This window comes from Schistocerca gregaria, chromosome 1 (genome assembly GCF_023897955.1).
Source record: "Schistocerca gregaria isolate iqSchGreg1 chromosome 1, iqSchGreg1.2, whole genome shotgun sequence".
NCBI classification, from domain to species: domain Eukaryota; kingdom Metazoa; phylum Arthropoda; class Insecta; order Orthoptera; family Acrididae; genus Schistocerca; species Schistocerca gregaria.
In genome coordinates, this window is record NC_064920.1 from 152,860,029 (window position 1) to 152,887,340 (window position 27,312).

Genomic DNA, 27,312 nt, shown 5'->3' on the forward strand with positions numbered 1-27,312 from the left:
GTCGCCACTGGCGCCAACCTTGTGTGAATGCTCTGAAAAGCTAATCATTTGCATATCACAGCATTTTCTTCCTGTCGGTTAAATTTTGCGTCTGGAGCACGTCATCGTCGTGGTGTAGCAATTTTAATAGCCAGTAGTTTATTATAAGAGTCATCAATGTATCTTTATCGATGTTTCATTTAATTAGAGGAGAAGGCGTAAAAGCGGACACAGTTGTGAATACGGGCACCTTTCTGTAAAGGGGTGTGGGGATATGCTGCAGAATGGTGGCGAGGACTGTGAACGGTGGCACTTGCTGGTAAGATACCGGTGAGCAGTTGGAAACTTTCTTTAGAGAAGTGCTGACGCAGTGTTTGTTTTTGTGAGAAATGGTTTTTCTGCTAGACTGTAAACGTCTGTTATGTATGTGAATACAGTGACATCCGAAAGGTAGAATCCTAAGCTACTTTTAGAAATAAGTCACGAGTCACCAACGTCCTTAGGTTACGTGTGACAGAGGCCGTCTTGCTTAAGTAAGATCAGGGTAAATATCTACCCACACTTAAATAAAGCACTACTTCATGGGAATTTCAAATGCAGTTACCCTGTTCAATACCTCTCCTGTCCCCAACATTAAGAGAACGGCCACACGGACAAGGAAAGCTGCAAGCAACAGGTCATCTTTGGACGCCATATAAGGACGAGTTAAATAAATCGCTTGACAGAGTGCTATGAAGAGGAGGTCGTTGAGATTTTCAGAGGCTGGAGATTGGATAGTGGGTAGGACTGGGAGTACCAAGGGCCTTGAAGAAAAGAAAATTCCAACCATGAAACGATTCAATTCTTCATTACATTCCTGCGACCCTCTCCTTGTGGACAGCGATAAAGAACTGGATATGAAATAAAGCATACACGAGAGTAAAGCGATGCAACCCGCACCTCTTGTGACGAAAAATTTTCTCAAGATATTTTGGGAGAAGTGTAGGTTAAATGTGTCATGTGCAAAGTGTGGATACACTTAGATTGCGCTGGTGCTGAAGTTCGCGGTTTCTGGAAATAATTTTTGATGCGATGTTGATTTAAAACAAATAAACAAACTGGTCTTTGTAGACTAGCCAACTGCTTTGTGGTCTTTTATCCAGCTTTATTAAAACATTTTAAAAGATTGAGCAGCGATGCTGACGGTAGCAGCTAGCGTGGGCCAGTGTGTTGCTGTCACTGCTAGAGTTCTGGTTATTCTTGGTCTCTTACGGTCCCTGTTAGTACATATCAATAACAGGAATACCACACACGACTAGTATTTGACTGTTGTATCGAACGGGTACGTAACACTCGGTTTTCAAATTCATTTTGTGAGTGACAGGAAACGAACCAAAACTTTCTCTTGACGCTGGGCGTCGGATGAAAGACATGAAGAGCAATGTTACAACATTATTTTGGGCTGACTCCAGCTACAAACTGCAAAAAACGAAATTGCTAATATCTACCGAAACACCGCAGAAAATGCGTACTCCCCACACGAGCAAAAAATTAACAGCAAATCTCTATTCACAAGTCATACTTACATCTTAGAATGGAAAACATCTACCAGCACGTGTCGAAAATCAACAGCAGCAAGTTATGTCTCTCTCTCTGTCTTTCTTTCTCTTCCTTTGTCTTGAAAATTTCTTTCAAGTTGTTTGTTTTTTCAGTTCCCGTCACAGTACTCATTAACTATGGGTATGTAATTTTGCTGTTGTGTGTACCATCTCTTCTGTGTGTTTAAATCACGTTTTATTGACTGATTTACATAACTATGTTGTTGTTGTGCCTGATTTTCTGTTGCTCTATGGGGTACAGGTCTTTCTTCATAGATTAAGTCGATAGAATCAAGCACTGACACAAAATATTCAGTGTCGTCCTCTGTCATTGTGACAAATTTTTTCTCGAATGTGTGATGGTAATCGACTTTTCAAAATTTTTGAACGCGTCTACATGTTATACTGGGTTCGTCCAGTAGCATGTCTTGTTCAGGTATTTATCAAAGCATCCGCGTAGACTACCGTATTTGCTAATGAATGGTGCATGGTTGAAAACCTCGCGTCTTGAGTCTTTCTTGCACTACCTGAGAGCAGTATTTGTTCAGATTGAATGGAAGTGTTGCAAAGTTCGTCCCCTCAGTTGCCCATAAAAGCAGATCACCTTGTGTAAGTTCCACGACAAAACTGATTTTCTGTGCTTCCGTCCAATTGCGTGGAAATACACGACGAAAAGCACCGATAAATACTACGGGATTCATTCTTTTACCTTCGGTAGTGAATGTAGGAAACTGTCGGTGTCCAAGCAAACCTTCTTCTGCAAAAATAGTAGATAGACACATGGCCTTTTCGGTCGTATTTATGTTGTTATCATAGTTACCTGTAATTCCGGCTGGTAATTGTTCGTGTATTGGAGTTGTGGGTATGTTTACATTTTGCACTCTACAACTGTCACTGGTACCTGCTGTGGGACTCGTGAGAATTTTTGGATAAATACCAATAGGTTGTGGTTTGTCCACTGTAGCCTGTGTATTATTTACATGCATATTTCGAGATCCGGTAATATTTTCTTCTAAAATATTGCGGATCCTATCTTCCGCGACTCGTAGGTTAATGCTTACCTCGTTTACGATGTCATTTGCTTTCTTATGGAGAGCTTTTTCTACTACATCTGAGTATAACTTACAGTCGGTTACGAACTTCTCAGCGATGGTATTACCTGCTTCAACTTGACTAGCGGTATCACTCAGATTTTCATTGATCCTGTCTCTCGCCTTCTTGGCACATGCTGAGTCGACTTGTAATGTTGCTACCCTTACAATAAGCTCTTCTGCAGCTAGGCGTGCACTTTCACAATCTTTATTTCGTTTGTTGACGACAGTGGTTACCTTTTTTATTGCCGAAACCAACTAGTTTCGTGTGGCTTAGATGTTCGTGTTTGCGTCTATGATTTTCTTTATCTGTTGCTCTACTAGATCGTGATGGTTATTAAAAGAATCTACTTTCTGTTTTAACTCCGTAATGTTACTGTTCACTTCAGAAAGTACTTCATGCTTTACCTGTGTTTAACATCATTCAATTTTTCGTCGATTTCAGTGCTAAAAGTTTTGGCTAAGTCATCGAATTTCTGTGAGACCGTGTCTTGTAGATCCTTGAATACATGTTTTTGTTCATTGCATTTAGAGCTTGTCTCAGCGAATAAACTGCATCTTAATGAAATTAACACCGTTCCTCACTTGAAATAGTTGGTGCGACATGCTTATCACTGCAATACATCAGAGTGACTACCGAAGACTTAAACAACTTAGCAACAAGAGATACTACTCACTGCTTCCTTGCTCGCTAGTGTGCTAGGAAAGAGTAAAACTAAGCTGCCCCACCACTGGGGTCTATACAGAAGCCCGGATGAGCTCAGAGAGCGTAGGCGGTTTCTACGATGGTCACTCCAAAAGAAATGCACACTATTTTTGTAAAAATACGGTTTTCATTATGCATCTGTGAAAGTTTTACAGTGTGTAGATACATCCTTCCCGCTTAGTTCAACATGTTCCCCTGCGTGGCGCCGTCACAGCATGTCTTCAAGATGGCTGCTACACTTGACGTTCGTCAGAAGCAATGTGCTGTCATAGAATTACTGTGCTGTGAAAACGAGACAGTGGGAAACACCCAAAAGAGGTTGAAAAAGGTGTATGGAGATGCTGCTGTCGATCGCATTACAGTTAGTCGGTGGGCAAGCAGGTTACGTGATGAAAGCGGGCACGGCAATATTGAGGATTGTCCTCGCAGCGGCAGGCCTCGTACGGTACACACTCGAGACTATGTGCAGAGAGTTCACGAATTGGTGACTGCTGACAGACGCATCACAGTGAACCAACTGTCGCACTACGTTGGGATAGGGGAAGGAAGTGCTTGCAGAATACTGAAAATGTTGGCTTTAAAAAGGTTTGTGACAGGTGGATTCCCAGGATGTTGACAGTGGCTCACAAAGAAACAAGAAAAACGGTATGCACCGAACTTTTGGAACAGTACGAGAATGGTGGAGATGAATTTCTTGGAAGAATTGTGACATATGATGAAACATGGCTCCATAATTTTTCCACCAGAGACGAAGAGCCAATCAGTGGAGTGGCATCATGCAAATTCACCCAAGAAAAGAAAATTATTAAAAATCACACCTTCTGCTGGAAAAGTTATGGCCACAGTGTTTGTAGATTTCGAAGGACTCTTGCTTGTGGACATCACGCAAAGTGCAACCACCATAAATTCTGATGCATATGTGACGACACTGAAGAAACTTCTTGCTCGACTGAGTCGTGTTCGACCACATTGACGAAAACAGAATGTTTTCCTGTTACATGACAATACACAACCACATGTCAGTCAAAAAACAATGGAAGCGATCACAAAACTCGGATGGACAACACTGAAACACCCGCCTTACAGTCCTGACGTGGCTCCATGTGACTGTCATCTCTTTGGGAAAATGAAAGATTCTCTTCGTGGAACAAAGTTTGAAGATAACTCCCTTGTCCACGCTGCCAAACAGTGGCTCCAACAGGCTGGTCCAGAATTGTACCATGCGGGTATACAGGCGGTGGTTCCAAGATGGCGTAAGGCAGTTGAGAGGGATGGGAATTATGTGGAGAAATGAAAATATTGTTCCTAAAGGATGTATCTACACACTGTAAAACTTTCAAACATGTAGAATTAAAGATGGATTTTTTTTAAAAAAAGTAGTGTGCATTTCTTTTGGAGTGACCCTCGTATAATGAAGTAGAGCGTGAAAGAAGTTGCATAAAGATTCAGCCAGATTTTGATAAGTTTTCAAAGAGGTGCGAAGATTGGCAACTTGCTTTAAAAGTTCAGAAATGCAAAATTGTGCACTTCACAAAACGAGAAAACGTTGTATCGTATGTAATATCAATGACTGACCGATGTAACCGGCAAACTCATGTGAAATGGAATGATCAAAGAGCCTCAGTTGTGGGTAAAGCAGGTGGCTCACTTCAGTTTATTGGCAGAATACTGGGGAAGTACAGTCAGTCTACAAAGGATACTGCTTACAAATCAATCCGTGGGAGGGTGTCACAGACGTACTGAAGTAACTGAACCGGCAGACTCTTGAAGACAGACGTAAACTATCCCGAGAAAGTCTATTAAAAACGTTTCAAGAACCGGTTTCAAATGTTTGCTCTAGGAACGTACCACAGCCCCCTACGTATCGCTTTTACAGGGATCTTAATGACAATTATTAGAATAATTGCTGCTCGCACAGAGGCAATCAAACAACCATTTTTCCAGCACTTCATACGTGAATGGAATTGGAAGAAAACCTAATAACTGATACAGTGGGACATACCCTCTGCTATGCATTTCACGGTGTTTTGCGGACTATGATGTAGATGTAGATAATTTTCCAGGTACTTTTGGTCACAAAAATCCAGGCCTTGCAGTTACAGGTCCTTTTTCATACTCGTAAACTATATGAATTCCCACTAAGAATAACTGCTCCATTTGGTTGGGCCCCTTTCCCCCGCACCCTCTTCTCCTCCCCTCCCCCCGCGGGCGCTCTTGCACAGGCTGGAGTAATAGATATAGGAGCACTCAAGCGAAAGAAAATGTCTCGTGAGTGTGTTTTCAAACTTCAGTCTATGGTGTGACTTCCATTAATGCTCGTGACGCGGAATGTGGCTACCTTAAGATCGCCAGATGGCCAACAAACCGTTACAGCAAATCCTGGGAGTGGCACCATCTTCAAAATTTCATGTCGAAAGACTCGAAATTGTTGCCTGTAGCCTATAGTAGACACACGTGAGCAACACAAAAAAATCAGTGTTTGATTTGATTTAGACTATGAACTTAAGACCGTATTTCCGTTATTGTGAAATAGTTATGAATCCAATGAGCTTCTTTTAAATGCCACGCGGTGCTGAATTATACATTATGTGGAAGTGGGCTTCAGAGACCTGAGGCAGAAAATAGCAAAGAAGACGGAATTTATTCTTTCTCGCAGTTATTTTTGAACGTGGACTATTTATAGCGTCACAGTATGAACAGTTGGCGATTGATTATAGCCGTATATCTGAGTAATGCTTGGCAACGTAGGTTATAGAATATAATGTAAGGCAGATTAATGCTCTAAGAGAACTGTGAAAGAGTTCGAGGTAGGTGCTTCACAAATGAAATATATAAACATTGGGCGTCGCTTGATACATTCATATATTCCCAAGTTGTGACCAATCTTATGAAGCGGTAACCAAATCGAGTCAGTCGGGAAAATGTAACAGCGATTCACTTCTCTCGTTATCGTGTGCGCAGCTTGTGAAGCGGTTTGAACTGCAATTTTGTTTCTGACATTGGCGGTCAAACTGAAAATATTTTATTATCTGACGTCAAAGAAATACAGGGTGTTACAAAAAGGTTCGGCCAAACTTTCAGGAAACATTACTCACACACAAATAAAGAAAAGATGTGTGGACATGTCCGGAAACGCTTAATTTCCATGTTAGAGCTCATTTTACTTTCGTCAGTATGTACTGTACTTCCTCGATTCACCGCCAGTTGGCCAAATTGAAGGAAGGTAATGTTGACTTCGGTGCTTGTGTTGACATGCGACTCATTTCTCTACAGTACTAGCATCAAGCACATCAGTACGTAGCATCAACAGGTTAGTGTTCATCACGAACGTGGTTTTACAGTCAGTGCAATGTTTACAAATCCGGAGTTGGCAGATGCCCATTTGATGTATGGATTAGCACGGGGCAATAGCCGTGGCGCTGTACGTTTGTATCGAGACAGATTTCCAGAACGAAGGTGTCCCGACAGGAAGACGTTCGAAGCAATTGATCGGCGTCTTAGGGAGCACGGAACATTCCAACCTATGACTCGCGACTGGGGAAGACCTAGAACGACGAGGGCACCTGCAATGGACGAGGCAATTCTTCGTGCAGTTGACGATAACCCTAATGTCAGCGTCAGAGAAGTTGCTGCTGTACAAGGTAACGTTGACCACGTCACTGTATGGAGAGTGCTACGGGAGAACCAGTTGTTTCCGTACCATGTGCAGCGTGTGCAGGCACTATCAGCAGCTGATTGGCCTCCACGGTTACACTTCTGCGAATGGTTCATCCAACAATGTGTCAGTCCTCATTTCAGTGGCAAATTTCTCTTTACGGATGAGGCTTCATTCCAACGTGATCAAATTGTAAATTTTTACAATCAACATGTGTGAGCTGACGAGAATCCGCACGCAATTGTGCAATCACGTCATCAACACAGATTTTCTGTGAACGTTTGGGCAGGCATTGTTGGTGATGTCTTGATTAGGCCCCATGTTCGTCCACCTACGCTCAATGGAGCACTTTATTATGGTTTCATACGGGATACTCTACCTGTGCTGCTAGAACATGTGCCTTTACAAGTACGACACAACATGTGGTTTATGCGCGATGGAGCTCCTGCACATTTCACTCGAAGTGTTCGTACGCTTCTCAACAACAGATTCGGTGACCGATGGATTGGTAGACTCGGACCAATTTCATGGTCTCCACGCTCTCCTGACCCAACCCTCTTGACTTTCATTTGTGGGGGCATTTGAAAGCTCTTGCCTACGCAGCCCCGGTACCAAATGTAGAGACTCCTCCTGCTCGTATTGTGGGCGGCTGTGATACAATACGCCATTCACCAGGGCTGCTTCAGCGCATCTGGGATTCCATGCGACAGAGGGTGGATGCATGCATCCTCTCTAACGGAGGACATTTTGAACATTTCCTGTAACAAATTGTTTGAGTACACGCTGGTACATTCTGTTGCTATGTGTTTCCATTCCATGATTAATGTGATTTGAAGAGAAGTAATAAAATGAGCTCTAACATGGAAAGTAAGCGTTTCCGGACACATGTCCACATAACACATATTCTTTCTTTGTGTGTGAGGAATGTGTGGTGTCACCGCCAGACACCACACTTGCTAGGTGGTAGCCTCTAAATCGGCCGCCGTCCGTTAGTATACGTCGGACCCGCGTGTCGCCACTATCAATGATTGCAGACCGAGCGCCGCCATACGGCTGGTCTAGAGAGACTTCCTAGCACTCGCCCCAGTTGTACAGCCGACTTTGCTAGCGATGGTTCACTGACTTCTACGCTATCATTTGCCGAGGCGATAGTTAGCATAGCCCTTCAGCTACGTTATTTGCTACGACCTAGCAAGGCGCCATATTCAGTTACTATTGATACTGTGAATCATGTAATGTCAAGAGCGACGTTCGTCATTAATGGATTAAAGTTAAGTATTCCAGCAGCTACGTCCGTTTTTCTCAATTCTAATTCCCTTGTCATGTTCCAGACCTCAAAACAGCCTGCGTGTACTAAAACGCGTGCATTTCGGCGTCCTTTAGTAGCAGGGTTGGCTCTCCTGCCAATCACAACAGAATGTTTCCTGAAAGTTTGACCGTATCTTTTTGTAACACCCTGTATATTACACCTATTTCAGTTTATTTCTAAAAGCTCGAAAATGTGGATTTAAGAAGGGCAGTGCACAATCGGTAGTCTAGTAACCAAAAAAATGCCTCGCCACGAGCATGAATAGCTACCACGCTGTAGGCCACAATTTCGAATCTTTTGACACGAAATTTAGAAGATCGTGACATACTCAGAATTTGCTGTAGTGTTATGTCGACGATCTGACGGTCTTACGGTAGCCAAATTTCTGTCACGAGCATTTATGGGTGTCACATCACAGGCCGAAGTTTAAAAATACACTCATGAGAGATTTTGAATTTGCTGTAACATTTGGACGTTGATCAGACGATCGTCGTGCTTCAGGCAGCTCTTCGAAAACACACTAATTAGGAGTTTGCTGTGAGGATTCTGACGACGATCTGACGATTTTAAAGCAGCCCAATACCACAGCTCGAGTTATCTCTTCGACATCATTTCCCTCAGTCACGTTATACTCAACATCTCAATATAGTATATTTCATAAAGAGGTATGCAGCCCAGTCTGAAATTATCGGCCAAGCTATAGCACCATCTCTCACCGAGCCACGACTGCGACATTTGTGTTAGACAGAACTCTGCATAAAAGTTTATAGTTTGTTCAGTAACGGTAATAAATACTGATGACATTCCTGTGGATATGCATTGTCACAAATTTAAGTATTTTATCTTGTTGAAGTTGTAATGAAGTGATCTGATATTTTATATGTTGTTGTACTGTCACCTCCGCCCACTGCAAGATTAAAGCTAAGAACTCACCACTGTACCAAAGATATTGTTTCGTCCTGCACAACAGTGTTGTGATGTGGTGTGGTCTCATGACCTTCATTTCTTACATATTTCATCCTCACAATAGTATTATGCACATCAAGATGCTTCATTCGAATCCAAACTCGATAAGGCAGAGTATGAATTCAAGTAAGCGATATGCTAATCTAATAAGTAAATCGCAAATGCGCACTGAGGTTGAAGAAGTCGAGGCTGGCGTACACAACATGATGACCACAGGAATTTTCGTTCTAAAGAGGCAACCAGCCCGCTGGGAGGCCCGTCCCTTCAGAGGGGTGAGTCAACACCTAGACTAGGGGCAGAAAGGAGTCCCTACACACTCACAGAAAATGGCGACCCAGCCAGGACAGGTACAACTGTCAGGACAGGTACAACTGCCAGGACAGGTACAACTGCCAGGGCAGGTACAACTGCCAGGACAGGTACAACTGCCAGGACAGGTACAACTGCCAGGACAGGTACAACTGCCAGGACAGGTACAACTGCCAGGACAGGTACAACTGCCAGGACAGGTACAACTGCCAGGACAGGTACAACTGCCAGGACAGGTACAACTGCCAGGACAGGTACAACTGCCAGGACAGGTACAACTGCCAGGACAGGTACAACTGCCAGGACAGGTACAACTGCCAGGACAGGTACAACTGCCAGGACAGGTACAACTGCCAGGACAGGTACAACTGCCAGGACAGGTACAACTGCCAGGACAGGTACAACTGCCAGGACAGGTACAACTGCCAGGACAGGTACAACTGCCAGGACAGGTACAACTGCCAGGACAGGTACAACTGCCAGGACAGGTACAACTGCCAGGACAGGTACAACTGCCAGATTAATAAAAAAGAATAGTGTCAGTTAGGTATGGCTGGTCTCTATCATAGTTGGAAATTTTTTTTGTATTGTAAAGAAATATTTGCAAAGATTTTGGGTTTGAATAAATACAAGTAGCGAGGAAATTAGAATTGTAGGGACAATGTCTTGAGTTACTGTGTTGGAAAAATTTGGTTTTTTACGTTTTTTTTTTTTTTTTTTTTGAGTAGCTGCTATGCTGTAGGACTTTCAGGTGGTAGACACAGATGCAGGGAGACACAGAAACGCAAAGTGACGCAGTATCAAATGAGTTAGAATTAAGGAATAATATTTTTCTCCCATTGCAAGCACACAGGTGGAGATTGAAGACTGTAGCAGAGCAGACAGAACAGTCGAAAAGTCACGACGTTTTTGTTGTTGGTTCAACCAACCGGTAAGTTGTACAGATTTGTAGATAGGGTTGTGGTGTGTTGAACGAACTTCCGTGTTAACAAGAGCACAAGCCAAAAGGTTATGGGACGGACAGCAAGTAGACAATCAAGTAAAGAATCAATCAGACAGCAAATAAACGAGCTTGTTGAGAATAGGACAGACAGTGAACCTGAGAATAGGACAGACGGTGAATCTGAGAATAGGACAGACGGTGAGCTGCAGAATCAGCAGGCTCATTTAGATTGAATAGAATTGAGACAGATGAGACAGATGGGAATCGAAGGGACGAGAACATCGAATTTCCAGAATACGAAATTCCTTGTAGGGCTCATTCTGAGCCAGAAATAGACAGCCCGCACAGTAAATGGCAAAGATTAGCAGTGAAATGAGCTAAAAAACACGTTTGTTTGGAGCGTATCGCTGGCCGAGGTGGCCGTGCGGTTCTATGCGCTCTAGTCCGGAGCCGCGCTGCTGCTATGGTCGCAGGTTGGAATCCTGCCTCGGGCATGGGTGTGTGTGATGTCCTTAGGTTAGTTAGGTTTAAGTAGTTCTAAGTTCTAGGGGACTGATGACCACAGCAGTTAAGTCCCACAGTGCTCAGAGCCATTTTGAACACAGTTCAGCAGAAGGCAGTGTTACAGGACAGGATGCGACCATGAAGATGCTACAAAAAATGAACGATAGTATAACGAAACAGAATATACAGATAACGAAACAGAATCACGATATTAATAGACAGATGACGGATATTAATACACAGATAACGAAACAGAATACACAGATGACGAAACAGCATCAGCAATTGAAACAGGATAACCAGAACTTGAGACAAGAGATATAGACACAGATTCAACAGGTTAAAGTCCAGATGGAAGAAGGGATCGCTAGAATTGATAGATGACACAAATAAACAAAGACGCGAAAGATTCTAGAGAAAGAATTCAGGTACTAACACAAAGTCAGCAGCAATTACGCACTTAGGTGGACAATGTCCAATTGGACATCGTTTACGAAAAAACCACGCGAACAGCAATACAAATTTCGGAAGAGCAAGAAATTCAAAGCGAGGTCGCAGAAGTTGCACCGAAAAAATATGATCAGCGGATCAATAAGATAGAATTAAAAACAAAGATCTCTTTGAAAAGTTTCGAACAGAGTTGATACAAACTATTGAAGAAAAGATCGAGAACGATTCCACCTGTAGCGAAACAACTGATACGGCAAGCATTAATTCAGTACACGAACACGCGCCGTCTAAGAAAGTCCAAGTAGAATCAAGGCCAGACGTAACATTCGCGCAGAAATCGAAACAGAAAACCCCGACTAAAGTATTTCATGGCATACCACAGAGCCAGGCACAGTATCTAGAAAAACAAGACGCATACAGTGAGCCGATACCAACTGAAAGACAGACGACTGAAACAGGAGATCCAATGACACAATATAACAGTAGCATAGGTACCGCGAATGACTAGAGTAGAGACAAACGAACAACACTTTTGTTCACCAATCTTACGATAGGATGCAATTATGGGGCAGGAAACTGAGCATATGCAGACAGGCAATAGATTACCAGAGAGTGGGCAAGATGACACAGACAGTGGCAGATTGTGTCCATGAATCAGCCACAAACCGGATTTATGAGTAGATATGATACAGACAATTTCCTAACAGAAAATTTCAACATTTCAAGGAAGAAAGCGGTAGCTTGCATGCACGCACATTCATCGATCAGTTCCAAGTAGGCTTGCCAAACCATTGGAGTGTGGCTTACAAACTTGACTTCATTTGTGCACACATGTCAGGAACAATAGCGGAGGTGATTGCAAAAGATCGCTGCTACCTGTACGTCTTACCTATAGTTAAGAACATCATTTCTCGAAAGACATTGGTGTAAGGCGGCGCAAAACAAAATTAAATACGAGTTACTTCAGATAACGCCATATGATAACTCACGGGAGAAAAGCGTGCAAAAATTCTTTGACGCAATGGACAAAAAGAATCAATGCCTAGACAAACCATACAGTAACGGAGAGCTGATATGTCTACGTCGAATGAAGTTACCGGTAAAATATCAACAGGCGACAGTACGAAAAAATAAAAATACCGAAGAATTCAAATAGATCTTTAGGGAACCTGAATTAGTTTAAAGAAGACGAGGTGAAAGAAAAAAGAAAGGAGGGGACAGCAAAAGGAGAGGACTAGGAACGAATATTCCAATAATAATAATCGTTTCCTAATGCCAATAATTTCAGGCAATTTAGCAGATCAGGACAGTGGCATAATGAAGGTAATTGGCATAGAAACGAGAACCAGAATAATTGGTACCGAAATAGGAACGGTAATGGACACTCTTACAGTGTTGGATATGGGTTTAGGAATCAAAATGCCAATGGTCAAGGGTACTTTGAAAGAGTCACGATGTCAGAAACAGCAACTGGCGAGATCAGGGCGTGAATAGTTACAGAGGAAATTATGGTCCACAGAGACAAGAGTTCAAATGGTTCAAATGGCTCTGGGCACTATGGGACTCAACTGCTGTGGTCATTAGTCCCATTGAACTTAGAACTATTTAAACCTAACTAACCTAAGGACATCACACACATCCATGCCCGAGGCAGGATTCGAACTTGCGACCGTAGCAGTCGCACGGTTCCGGACTGCTCGCCTAGAACCGCGAGACCACCGCGGCCGGCAGAGACAAGAACAACACAGCAAATAAGTAGAAGTTAGTCCACTGAATACTGCAAAACGTAAAGATTGACATGAAAAATGCGGAAGAGGTTAGGCAAACTAACATCCACCCTATCTTATACTATCCAGTAAATAAAAGTTAAATTAATAGATCAACAGAACAACATAATTAAAAGAAAAAAGGGACACAAAACAGACTAACTATTTCTTGTAGTATTGAGTATCATCCAACATGCACACAAACAAAAAATGATACACAACCCATAAAACGATGAAGAAGTGGTACGACACAATTAGAACATATATATTTTTTTGCCACTATCAGAAAATTTTTGCATTATATAAAATCAGATTTTTTTAAAAATAACAATAACAAATATATGTAAAAAAATTGTAGATATTTCCACGTGTCTAAGGGACGTCGCCGCCACCAACATCAATCGCCATCTCCCTCAATACCAGATGCTTCGAGATAGCGATGGAGAGGGTACAGACATTTTGAGAAAGGACTTACGGCAATGACAACATGAAGACAAACGCCACACTGGAAATGCAGGTTGCAACCAGGTTAGACTTCAGAACAACTTGCAGCATGGACATGTCATATGCCACGATACTGCTACTTCATGGACAAGTGTTGGGAGAATCATGATACGACGAGACTACAAAGAAGGTACAAAAAATAAACTCATTAACGTATCTTTTGAAAGGCAGTCAGATCCTACAATTTCTATATCTCTCTTACATTAAAATTCACATATTCCTAGCCAAAGAAGAACAGAAGAACGCAAGAAAGAAGATGCAAGACAGCAAACTATGGAAGGTAGGAGACGAGGTACTGGCAGAAGTAAAGCTGTGAGGACGGGGCGTGAGTCGTGCTTCGGTAGCTCAGTTGGTAGAGCACTTGCCCACGAAAGGCAAAGGTCCCTAGTTCGAGTCTCGGTCCGGCACACAGTTTTAATCTGCCAGGAAGTTTCATGCCTCCGATAGACTGAAAAGGGCTGTTTATGGACGACATGACCCACCAACAACCCTGAGGCTGGCACTGAGCACTATGGGACTTAACTTTTAAGGTCATCAGTCCCTTAGAACGCAGAATTAATTAAACCTAACTAACCTAAGGACATCACACACATCCATGCCCGAGGCAGGATTCGAACCAGCGACCGTAGCGGTCACGCGGTTCCAGACTCAACCGCCTAGAACCGCTCGGCCACTCCGGCCGGCCGACTCCCTGTTGAGGAGTGGGACAATGTGGACCAACAGTGCCTTGATGGACTTGTGGGTAGTATGTGACGACGAATACAGGCATGCATCAATGCAAGAGGACGTGTACTGGGTATCATAGGTACTGATGTGTACAGCAGTCTGGACCACCACGTCGGAAGGTCTCACTGTACGGTGGTACAACATGCGACGTGTGGTTTTAATGAGCAATAAAAAGGGCGGAGATGATGTTTCTGTAGAGGTTCCGGATCTATCGGGACCGAGGTGATGCAAAACTTGTGTACCTGCCTGAAGTTTGTATGGGTTGCTGCTTTGTTTGGGCTCAGCAATTCCTTTCTTTCCCTTGTGTTGCAAGAGAAAGAGTAGTGTAGTTTTAACGACCCGTCGGCATTGAGGTCAGTAGAGACGGAGCACAAGCTCGGGTTAGGAAAGGAAGGAGAAGGAAAGTGGCCGTGCCCTTTCGAAGGAACCATCCCGGCATTTGCCTTAAGCGGTTTAGAGAAAACACGAAAAACCTAAATCTGGATGATGGGCGCAGGTTTGAAGTATTATCCTCCCGAATGAGAGTCCAGTGTGCTCACTACGGCCCCACCTCGTTTGGTCTTTTCCGTATGTTAGCATAAAGACACCATTTATCATCACAGGTAACGATACAGAATTGGAATGGTCGGTGTTGTTTACGAGCCAACTGATGACGTACAAGCACAGATGCACATATGGCCACCCCCCTGATTTTCGTGATTTTGGTTTTGAGGATGCTGTCCCTATACACCAGATTTTTCAACCTTCTACATCGCATGCAAATGCCACAAGGTCGTGAAACGATCAGAAGTCATCACATTCTCGAGTACACTGACGCGAATCTTATGGATTAACGCGTTTAAAAGATTTTCGTCAAACCCTGAGGGCCTTCCTGAACGTAGCGAGTCACTAATTGAGCCATGTTTGGCTCGTGTTCGTGCCATATCTCATTTGACATCCTGTTTTTACTGTACCACCACCTCGTTGTGTTAATTTCAGTCACTGGTGTCACTGAGTTGCCGCCTTGCCTGCCTGTGAGCGGCAGCAGCGGCGCTTATCGATATAGGCCCTGGCGTATTATCATTGCTGACTGTTATTAATTCCCAGTTATCGTGTTTTCGGAGTTAGTTCGGATCAGCCAGTGAGTTGGAAGGAGCTAGCAGAGCAGTTCGGACCTGGCAGTGTTTGACATAGGATGCAGCACAAGTTCAGTCGGGGCGCGGCTGAAGTGAGGTCCGGACAGCCATGAATCACCCAGACAGTTGCCGATACATATCAGATGAGTGCGGACCACCTTGGTTGGTTGGTTGGTTGGTTGGTTGGTTGGTTGGTTGGTTGGTTGGTCGTCTTGTCTGACGACGTGTGTGTTGGCTGGCGATCGCTTATGGGTTGCCTGTGTGTGCCGACTTGTGGTTCGTCCTTGTTACTGCACAATCTCTGACGTTAGTATTGTATAGACCTTCGTGTAGGTATTCGTGAAACTGTGTGTAGCTTGTGATGTCGACTGTTCAGTTATTTTAGTGTGTCTCTGTGCTGATGAGTGGAGTTTGTCAGTTGGCGATGAGCAGTGAGGAAATCTCTGCGGTGCGTGTTTTGGCCGGGCCCGCTGGCGGCCTCTACGCAATGTCAAAGTGTGTGGGGCTGTTCCAATTGCTATGAGGTCCATGGCTCAGCGAAAGTTGAGTTTGGATTTAATTTAGCAGCAAGTCAAGACTCTTCACATTGTGCCATTTGGTTCTCGTTGTTGGCTTTTGTGACATTCCCACGAACAGCAACGTGTGTGTTCGAGTTGGCGAAGGTTTAGCCACCGTCCAGTGGAGTCTAACTATATTTGGTTACTGCAATTGAAGTGTGCCAGTGAAATTTTCTGACTTGTGGCCGTTAACGTTCTGGTTACCTGCCCTGCCTGTTGACGTAAATTTACGCAGTGGTCTTTCCTCACCGTGTTGTCGCTGTCCAGCACGGTGTGTAGTTCGACAGCTTAATGTATGATTGGTTGTGGGTGTCCATGCCTTTTACGTTCGCATTGAACTCCAGGTTTTATGCTGGTAGAGTGGAGCGCAAGTTACCTTGTCGGTGGGTCTGTTGACTGTTGGTTGGGTTGTCGTCGGATCGAGAATGGTTGGGCAGACAGCCTGTCTCACCTAAGTGATCGTTCGTATTTCAAGTGCTGTCTTTTCTTATTTTCTGTTGTGTGTATTTGTATGGCTCATACCCAATGGTCTCGAATTAAAGTTGGATTGTTTTTAGTGGTGTTTTAAATCATGGGAACTTCAGCCACTTTAAAATTAAAATCCCTTGCTTGTAAAGTGTTAGATTGTTTGGGGCTTCAGCCTGATTAAAATATTGTTTAGAGATAGAGCCTTGGGCCTTCTGCCTACTAAAAATTTTGTCAGTTGTGTTTTGAGTCATGGGCCTTCAGCCGTTTTAAAATTAAAAGTTTCTTGGTTGTCAGATGTTAGATTATTTGGGCCTTGAGCCTGATTAATATTTTGTTTAATGATAAAGCCTCGAGCGTTCTGCCTAGTAAAAATTATTTTAGTTATGTTTTAAGTCAATGGGCCTTGAGCCGTTTTTAAATTAAGGACCTTTGTCTTTGGAGCATCAGACTATTTGTGGCCTTCAGCCTAACTGAAGATAAGGCCTTCTGCCTTTATTTTGTTGTTTAATTTTACCTTGATTCGTAAATCATATGCCTTCAGCCGTCTTTAAATTAAATTTTTTGCTTTTCAAGTGTTAGATTTTTTGGACTTCAGCCAAATTATAGAACTTACTTAGCATGAGGCCTTCTGCCTTCTAAATATTCTTTTTGGCTTCTGAATTTTGAGTTAATAGCTTTTAGCCGTTTCTTTTTTGTATTAAAGTGGTTGTACCCTTAAACCGTACGATGGTGTGGCGTATTCATCCGTTAACTAAGTTCAAGAATTTGTACTGTAATGTTTGGTCAAATAAATAAAGTTGTATGTATTCTAGTGTAACTGACAGCCACTCATGTTGTCCCCTTTCTACAGTTCCAACTACCTGTCTTATCCTGCGGGCTTAGCAGAGCGTTTCACTGATGTCAAGACGACCCTCCTTAAAACGAGAAAACCATTTTCTTCCCGTGCTCTGTCCAATTGCATTATTCCCATACTCTATACAAATGTTTCTGATTGCTGTTACTCTCTTACTGAACTCAAACAGAAGAATATGTCGGAAACATTCCAGTTTGTCCATTTGGCACTCCATTTCCTACAGTCCACAGCTCTACTCACTGTTTTAAAAAGACAAAATGACAACATGCTAACTAAAATAGCAATAGTGAACTACAAATAAAAATGACAATGGATAACTAAACCTGTAGTAATCGGAATACCAACAAGCAAAGCAAAAACGCTTCTAACTTACTCACCAAACTACTGCTTGCAAAATTATATCATTGTACTGGACATCATTCAAGTCATATGGCGTGGAAAACTGGCTTTTGCTTAAAACGGAGCTCTAACAACGCAGACTATACTCAAGCAGTGTTTGATAATGAGAACACTCAGCACTTCAAACGAACCTTAAATAAAACTTCAGATCATTCCTTATTTTTTTCTCACTTACGCTCTTAACGTCAAATCTTTAACACGTTAATTCATTTGTAGAGCAGTCAGAAGTGTGAAGCTGTTTTATACATGTGAGATCGTTCCTACCAAGAGTCGGGGTTTTACTGGTTGCATTATAAAATAAACCGAAACTAGTATATGAGTTTTGTTATTTGTGCAACAGAATATTGTGAGAAGTAATGAGGATCTGAGATGGAAACTGGCAATAAGAGGAAGAGGTTTCTCGAAAAAAGTGTTAAAATTGACTGCAAATTTAAGATGGAGAGGAATTCTTCCAGTGCAAGGCAACATTTTATAGTTTTGTTACTACCCACGTAATTATGTTTCAGTGGATTATGTACTATCGCAAGCGTCTTTTTTTTGTTTGTTTGTTTGTTTAGTTTCTTTCTAAAAATTATGGTTACATGTTAAGCTCTGTTCCTGGTAATACGACATTTTGACTCAAAAATATTTACATAAATAACGGAACTATAGAACGATGTCCTCTCCAGTTTTTCTTAGCAAGCACAGAAAATAAGATCAGCTACAATATCCAAAACATGATTAGAAATGGAAGTATGGAGTACTCTTTTAATACAGTAATGGTTTCGCGTATTGTCTGATCCGGAAGTGCTGTAGAAAAGAAGCGAATAGAAGCTTTTGAACGTGGTGTAGCATAGGATTACGAATACATACATCGAATAAGTACTGCAAAGGTACTGAAGCAAATTGTTTAAAAGAGAGATTTATGACGTAACTTGAGTAGATGAAAGGTTGGTTTGATTGGACACATCCGGACAAATTAAGCAACAAATTGAGTAATGAAACGAGGTTTGGGCGTGAAATTTGTAGAGGGAGTCTTAAGGGGGGTGGGAGGCTTGTTTGGGGGAGGAGAGCAAACAGCGAGGTCATCGGTCTCATCCGATTAGGGAAGGAAGTCGGCCGTGCCGTTTCAAGGGAACCATCCTGGCATTTGCCTGCAGTCTACATGTTATATTGGGTTCGTCCAGTAGCATGTCTTGTTCAGGTATTTATCAAAGTATCCGCGTAGACTACCGTATTTGCTAATGAACGGTGCATGGTTGAAAACCTCACGTCTGAGTCTTTCTTGCACTACCTGAGAGCAGTATTTGTTCAGATTGGATGGAAGTGTTGCAAAGTTCGTCCCCTCAGTTGCCCATAAAAGCAGATCACCTTGTGTACGTTCCACGACAAATCTGATTTTCTGTGCTTCCGTCCAGTTGCGTGGAAATACACTACGAAAAGCATTGATAAATACTACGGGATTCATTCTTTTACCTTCGGTAGTGAATGTAGGAAACTGTCGGTGTCCCAGCAAACCTTCGTCTACAAAAATAGTTGATAGACACATGGCCTTTTCGGTTGTATTTATGTTGTTATCGTAGTTACCTGTAATTCCGGCTGGTAATTGTTCGTGTATTGGAGTTGTCGGTATGTTTACATTTTGCACTCTACAACTGTCACTGGTACCTGCTGTGGGACTCGTGACAATTTTTGGATAAATACCAATAGGTTGTGGTTTGTCCACTGTAGCCTGTGTATTATTTACATGCATATTTCGAGATCCGGTAATATTTTCTTCTAAAATATTGCGGATCATATCTTCCGCGGCTCGTAGGTTAATGCTTACCTCGTTTACGATGTCATTTGCTTTCTTATGAAGAGCTTTTTCTACTACATCTGAGTATAACTTACAGTCGGTTACGAACTTCTCAGCGATGGTATTACCTGCTTCAACTTGACTAGCGATATCACTCAGATTTTCATTGATCCTGTGTCTCGCCTTCTTAGCACATGCTGAGTCGACTTGTAATGTTGCTACCCTTACAATAAGCTCTTCTGCAGCTAGGCGTGCACTTTCACAATCTTTATTTCGTTTGTTGACGACAGTGGTTACCTTTTTTATTGCCGAAACCAACTAGTTTCGTGTGGCTTAGATGTTCGTGTTTGCGTCTATGATTTTCTTTATCTGTTGCTCTACTAGATCGTGATGGTTATTAAAAGAATCTACTTTCTGTTTTAACTCCGTAATGTTACTGTTCACTTCAGAAAGTACTTCATGCTTTACCTGTGTTTAACATCATTCAATTTTTCGTCGATTTCAGTGCTAAAAGTTTTGGCTAAGTCATCGAATTTCTGAGAGACCGTGTCTTGTAAATCCTTGAATACATGTTTTTGTTCATTGCATTTAGAGCTTGTCTCAGCGAATAAACTGCATCTTAATGAAATTAACACCGTTCCTCACTTGAAATAGTTGGTGCGACATGCTTATCACTGCAATACATCAGAGTGACTACCGAAGACTTAAACAACTTAGCAACAAGAGATACTACCCAGAGCATCCTTGCTCGCTAGTGTGCTAGGAAAGAGTAAAACTAAGCTGCCCCACCACTGGGGTCTATACAGAAGCCCGGATGAGCTCAGAGAGCGTAGGCGGTTTCTACGATGGTCACTCCAAAAGAAATGCACACTATTTTTGTAAAAATACAGTTTTCATTATGCATCTGTGAAAGTTTTACAGTGTGTAGATACATCCTTCCTGCTTTTTTTCAACCTTAGTTCAACCTGCTCCCATGTGCCGCGCCGTCACAGCATGTCTTTAAGATGGTTGCTACACTTGACGTTCGTCAGAAGCAACGTGCTGTCATAGAATTCCTATGCTGTGAAAACGAGACAGTGGGAAACACCCAAAAGAGGTTGAAAAAGGTGTATGGAGATGCTGCTGTCGATCGCATTACAGTTAGTCGGTGGGCAAGCAGGTTACGTGATGAAAGCGGGCACGGCAATATTGAGGATTGTCCTCGCAGCGGCAGGCCTCGTACGGTACACACTCGAGACTATGTGCAGAGAGTTCACGAATTGGTGACTGCTGACAGACGCATCACAGTGAACCAACTGTCACACTACGTTGGGATAGGGGAAGGAAGTGTTTGCAGAATACTGAAAATGTTGGCTTTAAAAAGGTTTGTGACAGGTGGATTCCCAGGATGTTGACAGTGGCTCACAAAGAAACAAGAAAAACGGTATGCACCGAACTTTTGGAGCAGTACGAGAATGGTGGAGATGAATTTCTTGGAAGAATTGTGACATATGATGAAACATGGCTCCATAATTTTTCACCAGAGACGAAGAGCCAGTCAGTGGAGTGGCATCATGCAAATTCACCCAAGAAAAGAAAATTATTAAAAATCACACCTTCTGCTGGAAAAGTTATGGCCACAGTGTTTGTAGATTTCGAAGGACTCTTGCTTGTGGACATCACGCAAAGTGCAACCACCATAAATTCTGATGCATATGTGACGACACTGAAGAAACTTCATGCTAGACTGAGTCGTGTTCGACCACATTGACGAAAACAGAATGTTTTCCTGTTACATGACAATGCACAACCACATGTCAGTCAAAAAACCATGGAAGCGATCACAAAACTCGGATGGACAACACTGAAACACCCGCCTTACAGTCCTGACGTGGCTCCATGTGACTGTCATCTCTTTGGGAAAATGAAACATTCTCTTCGTGGAACAAAGTTTGAAGATAACTCCCTAGTCCACGCTGCCAAACAGTGGCGCCAACCGGCTGGGCCAGAATTTTACCATTCGGGTATACAGGCGGTGGTTCCAAGATGGCGTAAGGCAGTTGAGAGGGATGGAAATTATGTGGAGAAATGAAAATGTTGTCTCTAAAGGATATATCTACACACTGTAAAACTTTCAAACATGTAGAATTAAAGATGGATTTCTTTTAAAAAAAAAATAGTGTGCATTTCTTTTGGAGTGACCCTCGTATAATGAAGTAGAGCGTGAAAGAAGTTGCATAAAGGTTCAGCCAGATTTTGATAAGTTTTCAAAGAGGTGCAAAGATTGGCAACTTGCTTTAAAAGTTCAGAAATGCAAAATTGTGCACTTCACAAAACGAGAAAACGTTGTATCGTATGTAATATCAATGACTGACCGATGTAACCGGCCAACTCATGTGAAATGGAATGATCAAAGAGCCTCAGTTGTGGGTAAAGCAGGTGGCACACTTCAGTTTATTGGCAGAATACTGGGGAAGTGCAGTCAGTCTACAAAGGATACTGCTTACAAATCAATCCGTGGCAGGGTGTCACATACGTACTGAAGTAACTGAACCGGCAGACTCTTGAAGACAGACGTAAACTATCCCGAGAAAGTCTATTAAAAACGTTTCAAGAACCGGTTTCAAATGTTTGCTCTAGGAATGTACCACAGCCCCCTACGTATCGCTTTTATAGGGATCTTAATGACATTATTAGAATAATTGCTGCTCGCACAGAGGCAATCAACCAACCATTCTTCCAGCACTTCATACGTGAATGGAATTGGAAGAAAACCTAATAACTGATACAGTGGGACATACCCTCTGCTATGCATTTCACGGTGTTTTGCAGACTATGATGTAGATGTAGATAACTTTCCAGGCACTTTTGGTCACAAAAATCCAGGCCTTGCAGTTACAGGTCCTTTTTCATACCCGTAAACTATATGAATTGCCACTAAAAATAACTGCTCCATTTGGTTGGGCCCCTTTCCCCCGCACCCTCTTCTCCTCCCCTTCCCCCCGCGGGCGCTCTTGCACAGGCTGGAGTAATAGATATAGAAGCACTCAAGCGAAAGAAAATGTCTCGTGAGTGTATTTTCAAACTTCAGCCTATGGTGTGACTTCCACTAATGCTCGTGACGCGGAATGTGGCTACCTTAAGATCGCCAGATGGCCAACAAACCGTTACAGCAAATCCTGGGAGTGGCACCATCTTCAAAATTTCATGTCGAAAGACTCGAAATTGTTGCCTGTAGCCTATAGTAGACACACGTGAGCAACACAAAAAAATCAGTGTTTGATTTGATTTAGACTATGAACTTAAGACCGTATTTCCGTTATTGTGAAATAGTTATGAATCCAATGAGCTTCTTTTAAAGGCCACGCGGTGTTGAATTATACATTATGTGGAAGTGGGCTTCAGAGACCTGAGGCAGAAAATAGCAAAGAAGACGGAATTTATTCTTTCTCGCAGTTATTTTTGAACGTGGACTATTGATAACGTCACAGTATGAACAGTTGGCGATTGATTATAGCCGTATATCTGAGTAATGCTTGGCAACGTAGGTTATAGAATATAATGTAAGGCAGATTAATGCTCTAAGAGAACTGTAAAAGACTTCGAGGTAGGTGCATCACAAATGAAATATATAAACATTGGGCGTCGCTTGATACATTCATATATTCCCAAGTTGTGACCAATCTTATGAAGCGGTAACCAAATCGAGTCAGTCGGGAAAATGTAACAGCGATTCACTTCTCTCGTTATCGTGTGCGCAGCTTGTAAAGCGGTTTGAACTGCAATTTTATTTCTGACATTGGCGGTCAAACTGAAAATATTTTTTTTTATTATCTGACGTCAAAGAAATACAGGGTGTTACAAAAAGGTTCGGCCAAACTTTCAGGAAACATTACTCACACACAAATAAAGAAAAGATGTGTGGACATGTCCGGAAACGCTTAATTTCCATGTTAGAGCTCATTTTACTTTCGTCAGTATGTACTGTACTTCCTCGATTCACCGCCAGTTGGCCAAATTGAAGGAAGGTAATGTTGACTTCGGTGCTTGTGTTGACATGCGACTCATTTCTCTACAGTACTAGCATCAAGCACATCAGTACGTAGCATCAACAGGTTAGTGTTCATCACGAAGTGGTTTTACAGTCAGTGCAATGTTTACAAATCCGGAGTTGGCAGATGCCCATTTGATGTATGGATTAGCACGGGGCAATAGCCGTGGCGCTGTACGTTTGTATCGAGACAGATTTCCAGAACGAAGGTGTCCCGACAGGAAGACGTTCGAAGCAATTGATCGGCGTTTTAGGGAGCACGGAACATTCCAACCTATGACTCGCGACTGGGGAAGACCTAGAACGACGAGGGCACCTGCAATGGACGAGGCAATTCTTCGTGCAGTTGACGATAACCCTAATGTCAGCGTCAGAGAAGTTGCTGCTGTACAAGGTAACGTTGACCACGTCACTGTATGGAGAGTGCTACGGGAGAACCAGTTGTTTCCGTACCATGTGCAGCTTGTGCAGGCACTATCAGCAGCTGATTGGCCTCCACGGTTACACTTCTGCGAATGGTTCATCCAACAATGTGTCAGTCCTCATTTCAGTGGCAAATTTCTCTTTACGGATGAGGCTTCATTCCAACGTGTTCAAATTGTAAATTTTCACAATCAACATGTGTCAGCTGCCGAGAATCCGCACGCAATTGTGCAATCACGTCATAAACACAGATTTTCTGTGAACGTTTGGGCAGGCATTGTTGGTGATGTCTTGTTTAGGCCCCATGTTCGTCCACCTACGCTCAATGGAGCACTTTATTATGATTTCATACGGGATACTCTACCTGTGCTGCTAGAACATGTGCCTTTACAAGTACGACACAACATGTGGTTTATGCGCAATGGAGCTCCTGCACATTTCACTCGAAGTGTTCGTACGCTTCTCAACAACAGATTCGGTGACCGATGGATTGGTAGACTCGGACCAATTTCATGGTCTCCACGCTCTCCTGACCCAACCCTCTTGACTTTCATTTGTGGGGGCATTTGAAAGCTCTTGTCTACGCAGCCCCGGTACCAAATGTAGAGACTCCTCCTGCTCGTATTGTGGGCGGCTGTGATACAATACGCCATTCACCAGGGCTGCTTCAGCGCATCTGGGATTCCATGCGACGGAGGGTGGATGCATGCATCCTCGCTAACGGAGGACATTTTGAACATTTCCTGTAACAAAGTGTTTGAGTACACGCTGGTACATTCTGTTGCTATGTGTTTCCATTCTATGATTAATGTGATTTGAAGAGAAGTAATAAAATGAGCTCTAACATGGAAAGTAAGCGTTTCCGGACACATGTCCACATAACACATATTCTTTCTTTGTGTGTGAGGAATGTGTGGTGTCACCGCCAGACACCACACTTGCTAGGTGGTAGCCTCTAAATCGGCCGCCGTCCGTTAGTATACGTCGGACCCGCGTGTCGCCACTATCAATGATTGCAGACCGAGCGCCGCCATACGGCTGGTCTAGAGAGACTTCCTAGCACTCGCCCCAGTTGTACAGCCGACTTTGCTAGCGATGGTTCACTGACTTCTACGCTATCATTTGCCGAGGCGATAGTTAGCCCTTCAGCTACGTTATTTGCTACGACCTAGCAAGGCGCCATATTCAGTTACTATTGATACTGTGAATCATGTAATTTGAAGAGCGACGTTCGTCATTAATGGATTAAAGTTAAGTATTCCAGCAGCTACGTCCGTTTTTCTCAATTCTAATTCCCTTGTCATGTTCCAGACCTCAAAACAGCCTGCGTGTACTAAAACGCGTGCATTTCGGCGTCCTTTAGTAAAAGGTTGGCTCTCCTGCCAATCACAACGGAATGTTTTCTGAAAGTTTGACCGTATCTTTTTGTAACACCCTGTATATTACACCTATTTCAGTTTATTTCTAAAAGCTCGAAAATGTGGATTTAAGAAGGGCAGTGCACAATCTGTAGTCTAGTAACCAAAAAAATGCCTCGCCACGAGCATGAATAGCTACCACGCTGTAGGCCACAATTTCGAATCTTTTGACACGAAATTTAGAAGATCGTTACATACTCAGAATTTGCTGTAGTGTTATGTCGACGATCTGACGGTCTTACGGTAGCCAAATTTCTGTCACGAGCATTTATGGGTGTCACATCACAGGCCGAAGTTTAAAAATACACTCATGAGGGATTTTGAATTTGCTGTAACATTTGGACGTTGATCAGACGATCGTCGTGCTTCAGGCAGCTCTTCGAAAACACACTAATTAGGAGTTTGCTGTGAGGATTCTGACGACGATCTGACGATTTTAAAGCAGCCCAATACCACACCTCGAGTTATCTCTTCGACATCATTTCCCTCAGTCACGTTATACTCAACATCTCAATATAGTATATTTCATAAAGAGGTATGCAGCCCAGTCTGAAATTATCGGCCAAGCTATAGCACCATCTCTCACCGAGCCACGACTGCGACATTTGTGTTAGACAGAACTCTGCATAAAAGTTTATAGTTTGTTCAGTAACGGTAATAAATACTGATGACATTCCTGTGGATATGCATTGTCACAAATTTAAGTATTTTATCTTGCTGAAGTTGTAATGAAGTGATCTGATATTTTATATGTTGTACTGTCACCTCCGCCCACTGCAAGATTAAAGCTAAGAACTCACCACTGTACCAAAGATATTGTTTCGTCCTGCACAACTGTGTTGTGATGTGGTGTGGTCTCATGACCTTCATTTCTTACATATTTCATCCTCACAATAGTATTATGCACATTAAGATGCTTCATTCGAATCCAAACTCGATAAGGCAGAGTATGAATTCAAGTAAGCGATATGCTAATCTAATAAGTAAATCGCAAATGCGCACTGAGGTTGAAGAAGTCGAGGCTGGCGTACACAACATGATGACCACAGGAATTTTCGTTCTAAAGAGGCAACCAGCCCGCTGGGAGGCCCGTCCCTTCAGAGGGGTGAGTCAACACCTAGACTAGGGGCAGAAAGGAGCCCCTACACACTCACAGAAAATGGCGACCCAGTCAGGACAGGTACAACTGCCAGGACAGGTACAACTGCCAGGACAGGTACAACTGCCAGGACAGGTACAGCTGCCAGGACAGGTACAACTGCCAGGACGGGTACAACTGCCAGGACGGGTACAACTGCCAGGACGGGTACAACTGCCAGGACGGGTACAACTGCCAGGACGGGTACAACTGCCAGGACGGGTACAACTGCCAGGACGGGTACAACTGCCAGGACGGGTACAACTGCCAGGACGGGTACAACTGCCAGGACGGGTACAACTGCCAGGACGGGTACAACTGCCAGGACGGGTACAACTGCCAGGACGGGTACAACTGCCAGGACGGGTACAACTGCCAGGACGGGTACAACTGCCAGGACGGGTACAACTGCCAGGACGGGTACAACTGCCAGGACGGGTACAACTGCCAGGACGGGTACAACTGCCAGGACGGGTACAACTGCCAGGACGGGTACAACTGCCAGGACGGGTACAACTGCCAGGACGGGTACAACTGCCAGGACGGGTACAACTGCCAGGACGGGTACAACTGCCAGGACGGGTACAACTGCCAGGACGGGTACAACTGCCAGGACGGGTACAACTGCCAGGACAGGTACAATAGGTAG

The 27,312-nt window shown here is 43.2% G+C and overlaps 1 protein-coding gene across 1 annotated transcript; it reads left to right on the plus strand.

Annotated features, from left to right (window-relative positions):
* The first annotated feature begins 253 nt into the window (after positions 1-253).
* On the plus strand, positions 254-27,312 carry LOC126335176 (delta-like protein D). Its single transcript, XM_049998207.1, has 3 exons — positions 254-309; positions 9,667-10,080; positions 26,724-27,312. The coding sequence occupies exons 1-3, from the start codon at positions 254-256 to the stop codon at positions 27,310-27,312; spliced, it is 1,059 nt and encodes a 352-aa protein (XP_049854164.1).

Excerpts from the sequence above, each read along its gene's own strand:
- LOC126335176 (XM_049998207.1), top strand. The coding sequence starts at position 254 with ATGCTGCAGAATGGTGGCGAGGACTGTGAACGGTGGCACTTGCTGGTA. Across the intron at positions 310-9,666 it reads CACTTGCTGGTAAGATACCG|GTACAACTGCCAGGGCAGGT; the intron begins GTGAGCAGTTGG and ends CTGCCAGGACAG. Across the intron at positions 10,081-26,723 it reads AGGTACAACTGCCAGGACAG|GTACAACTGCCAGGACAGGT; the intron begins GTACAACTGCCA and ends CTGCCAGGACAG.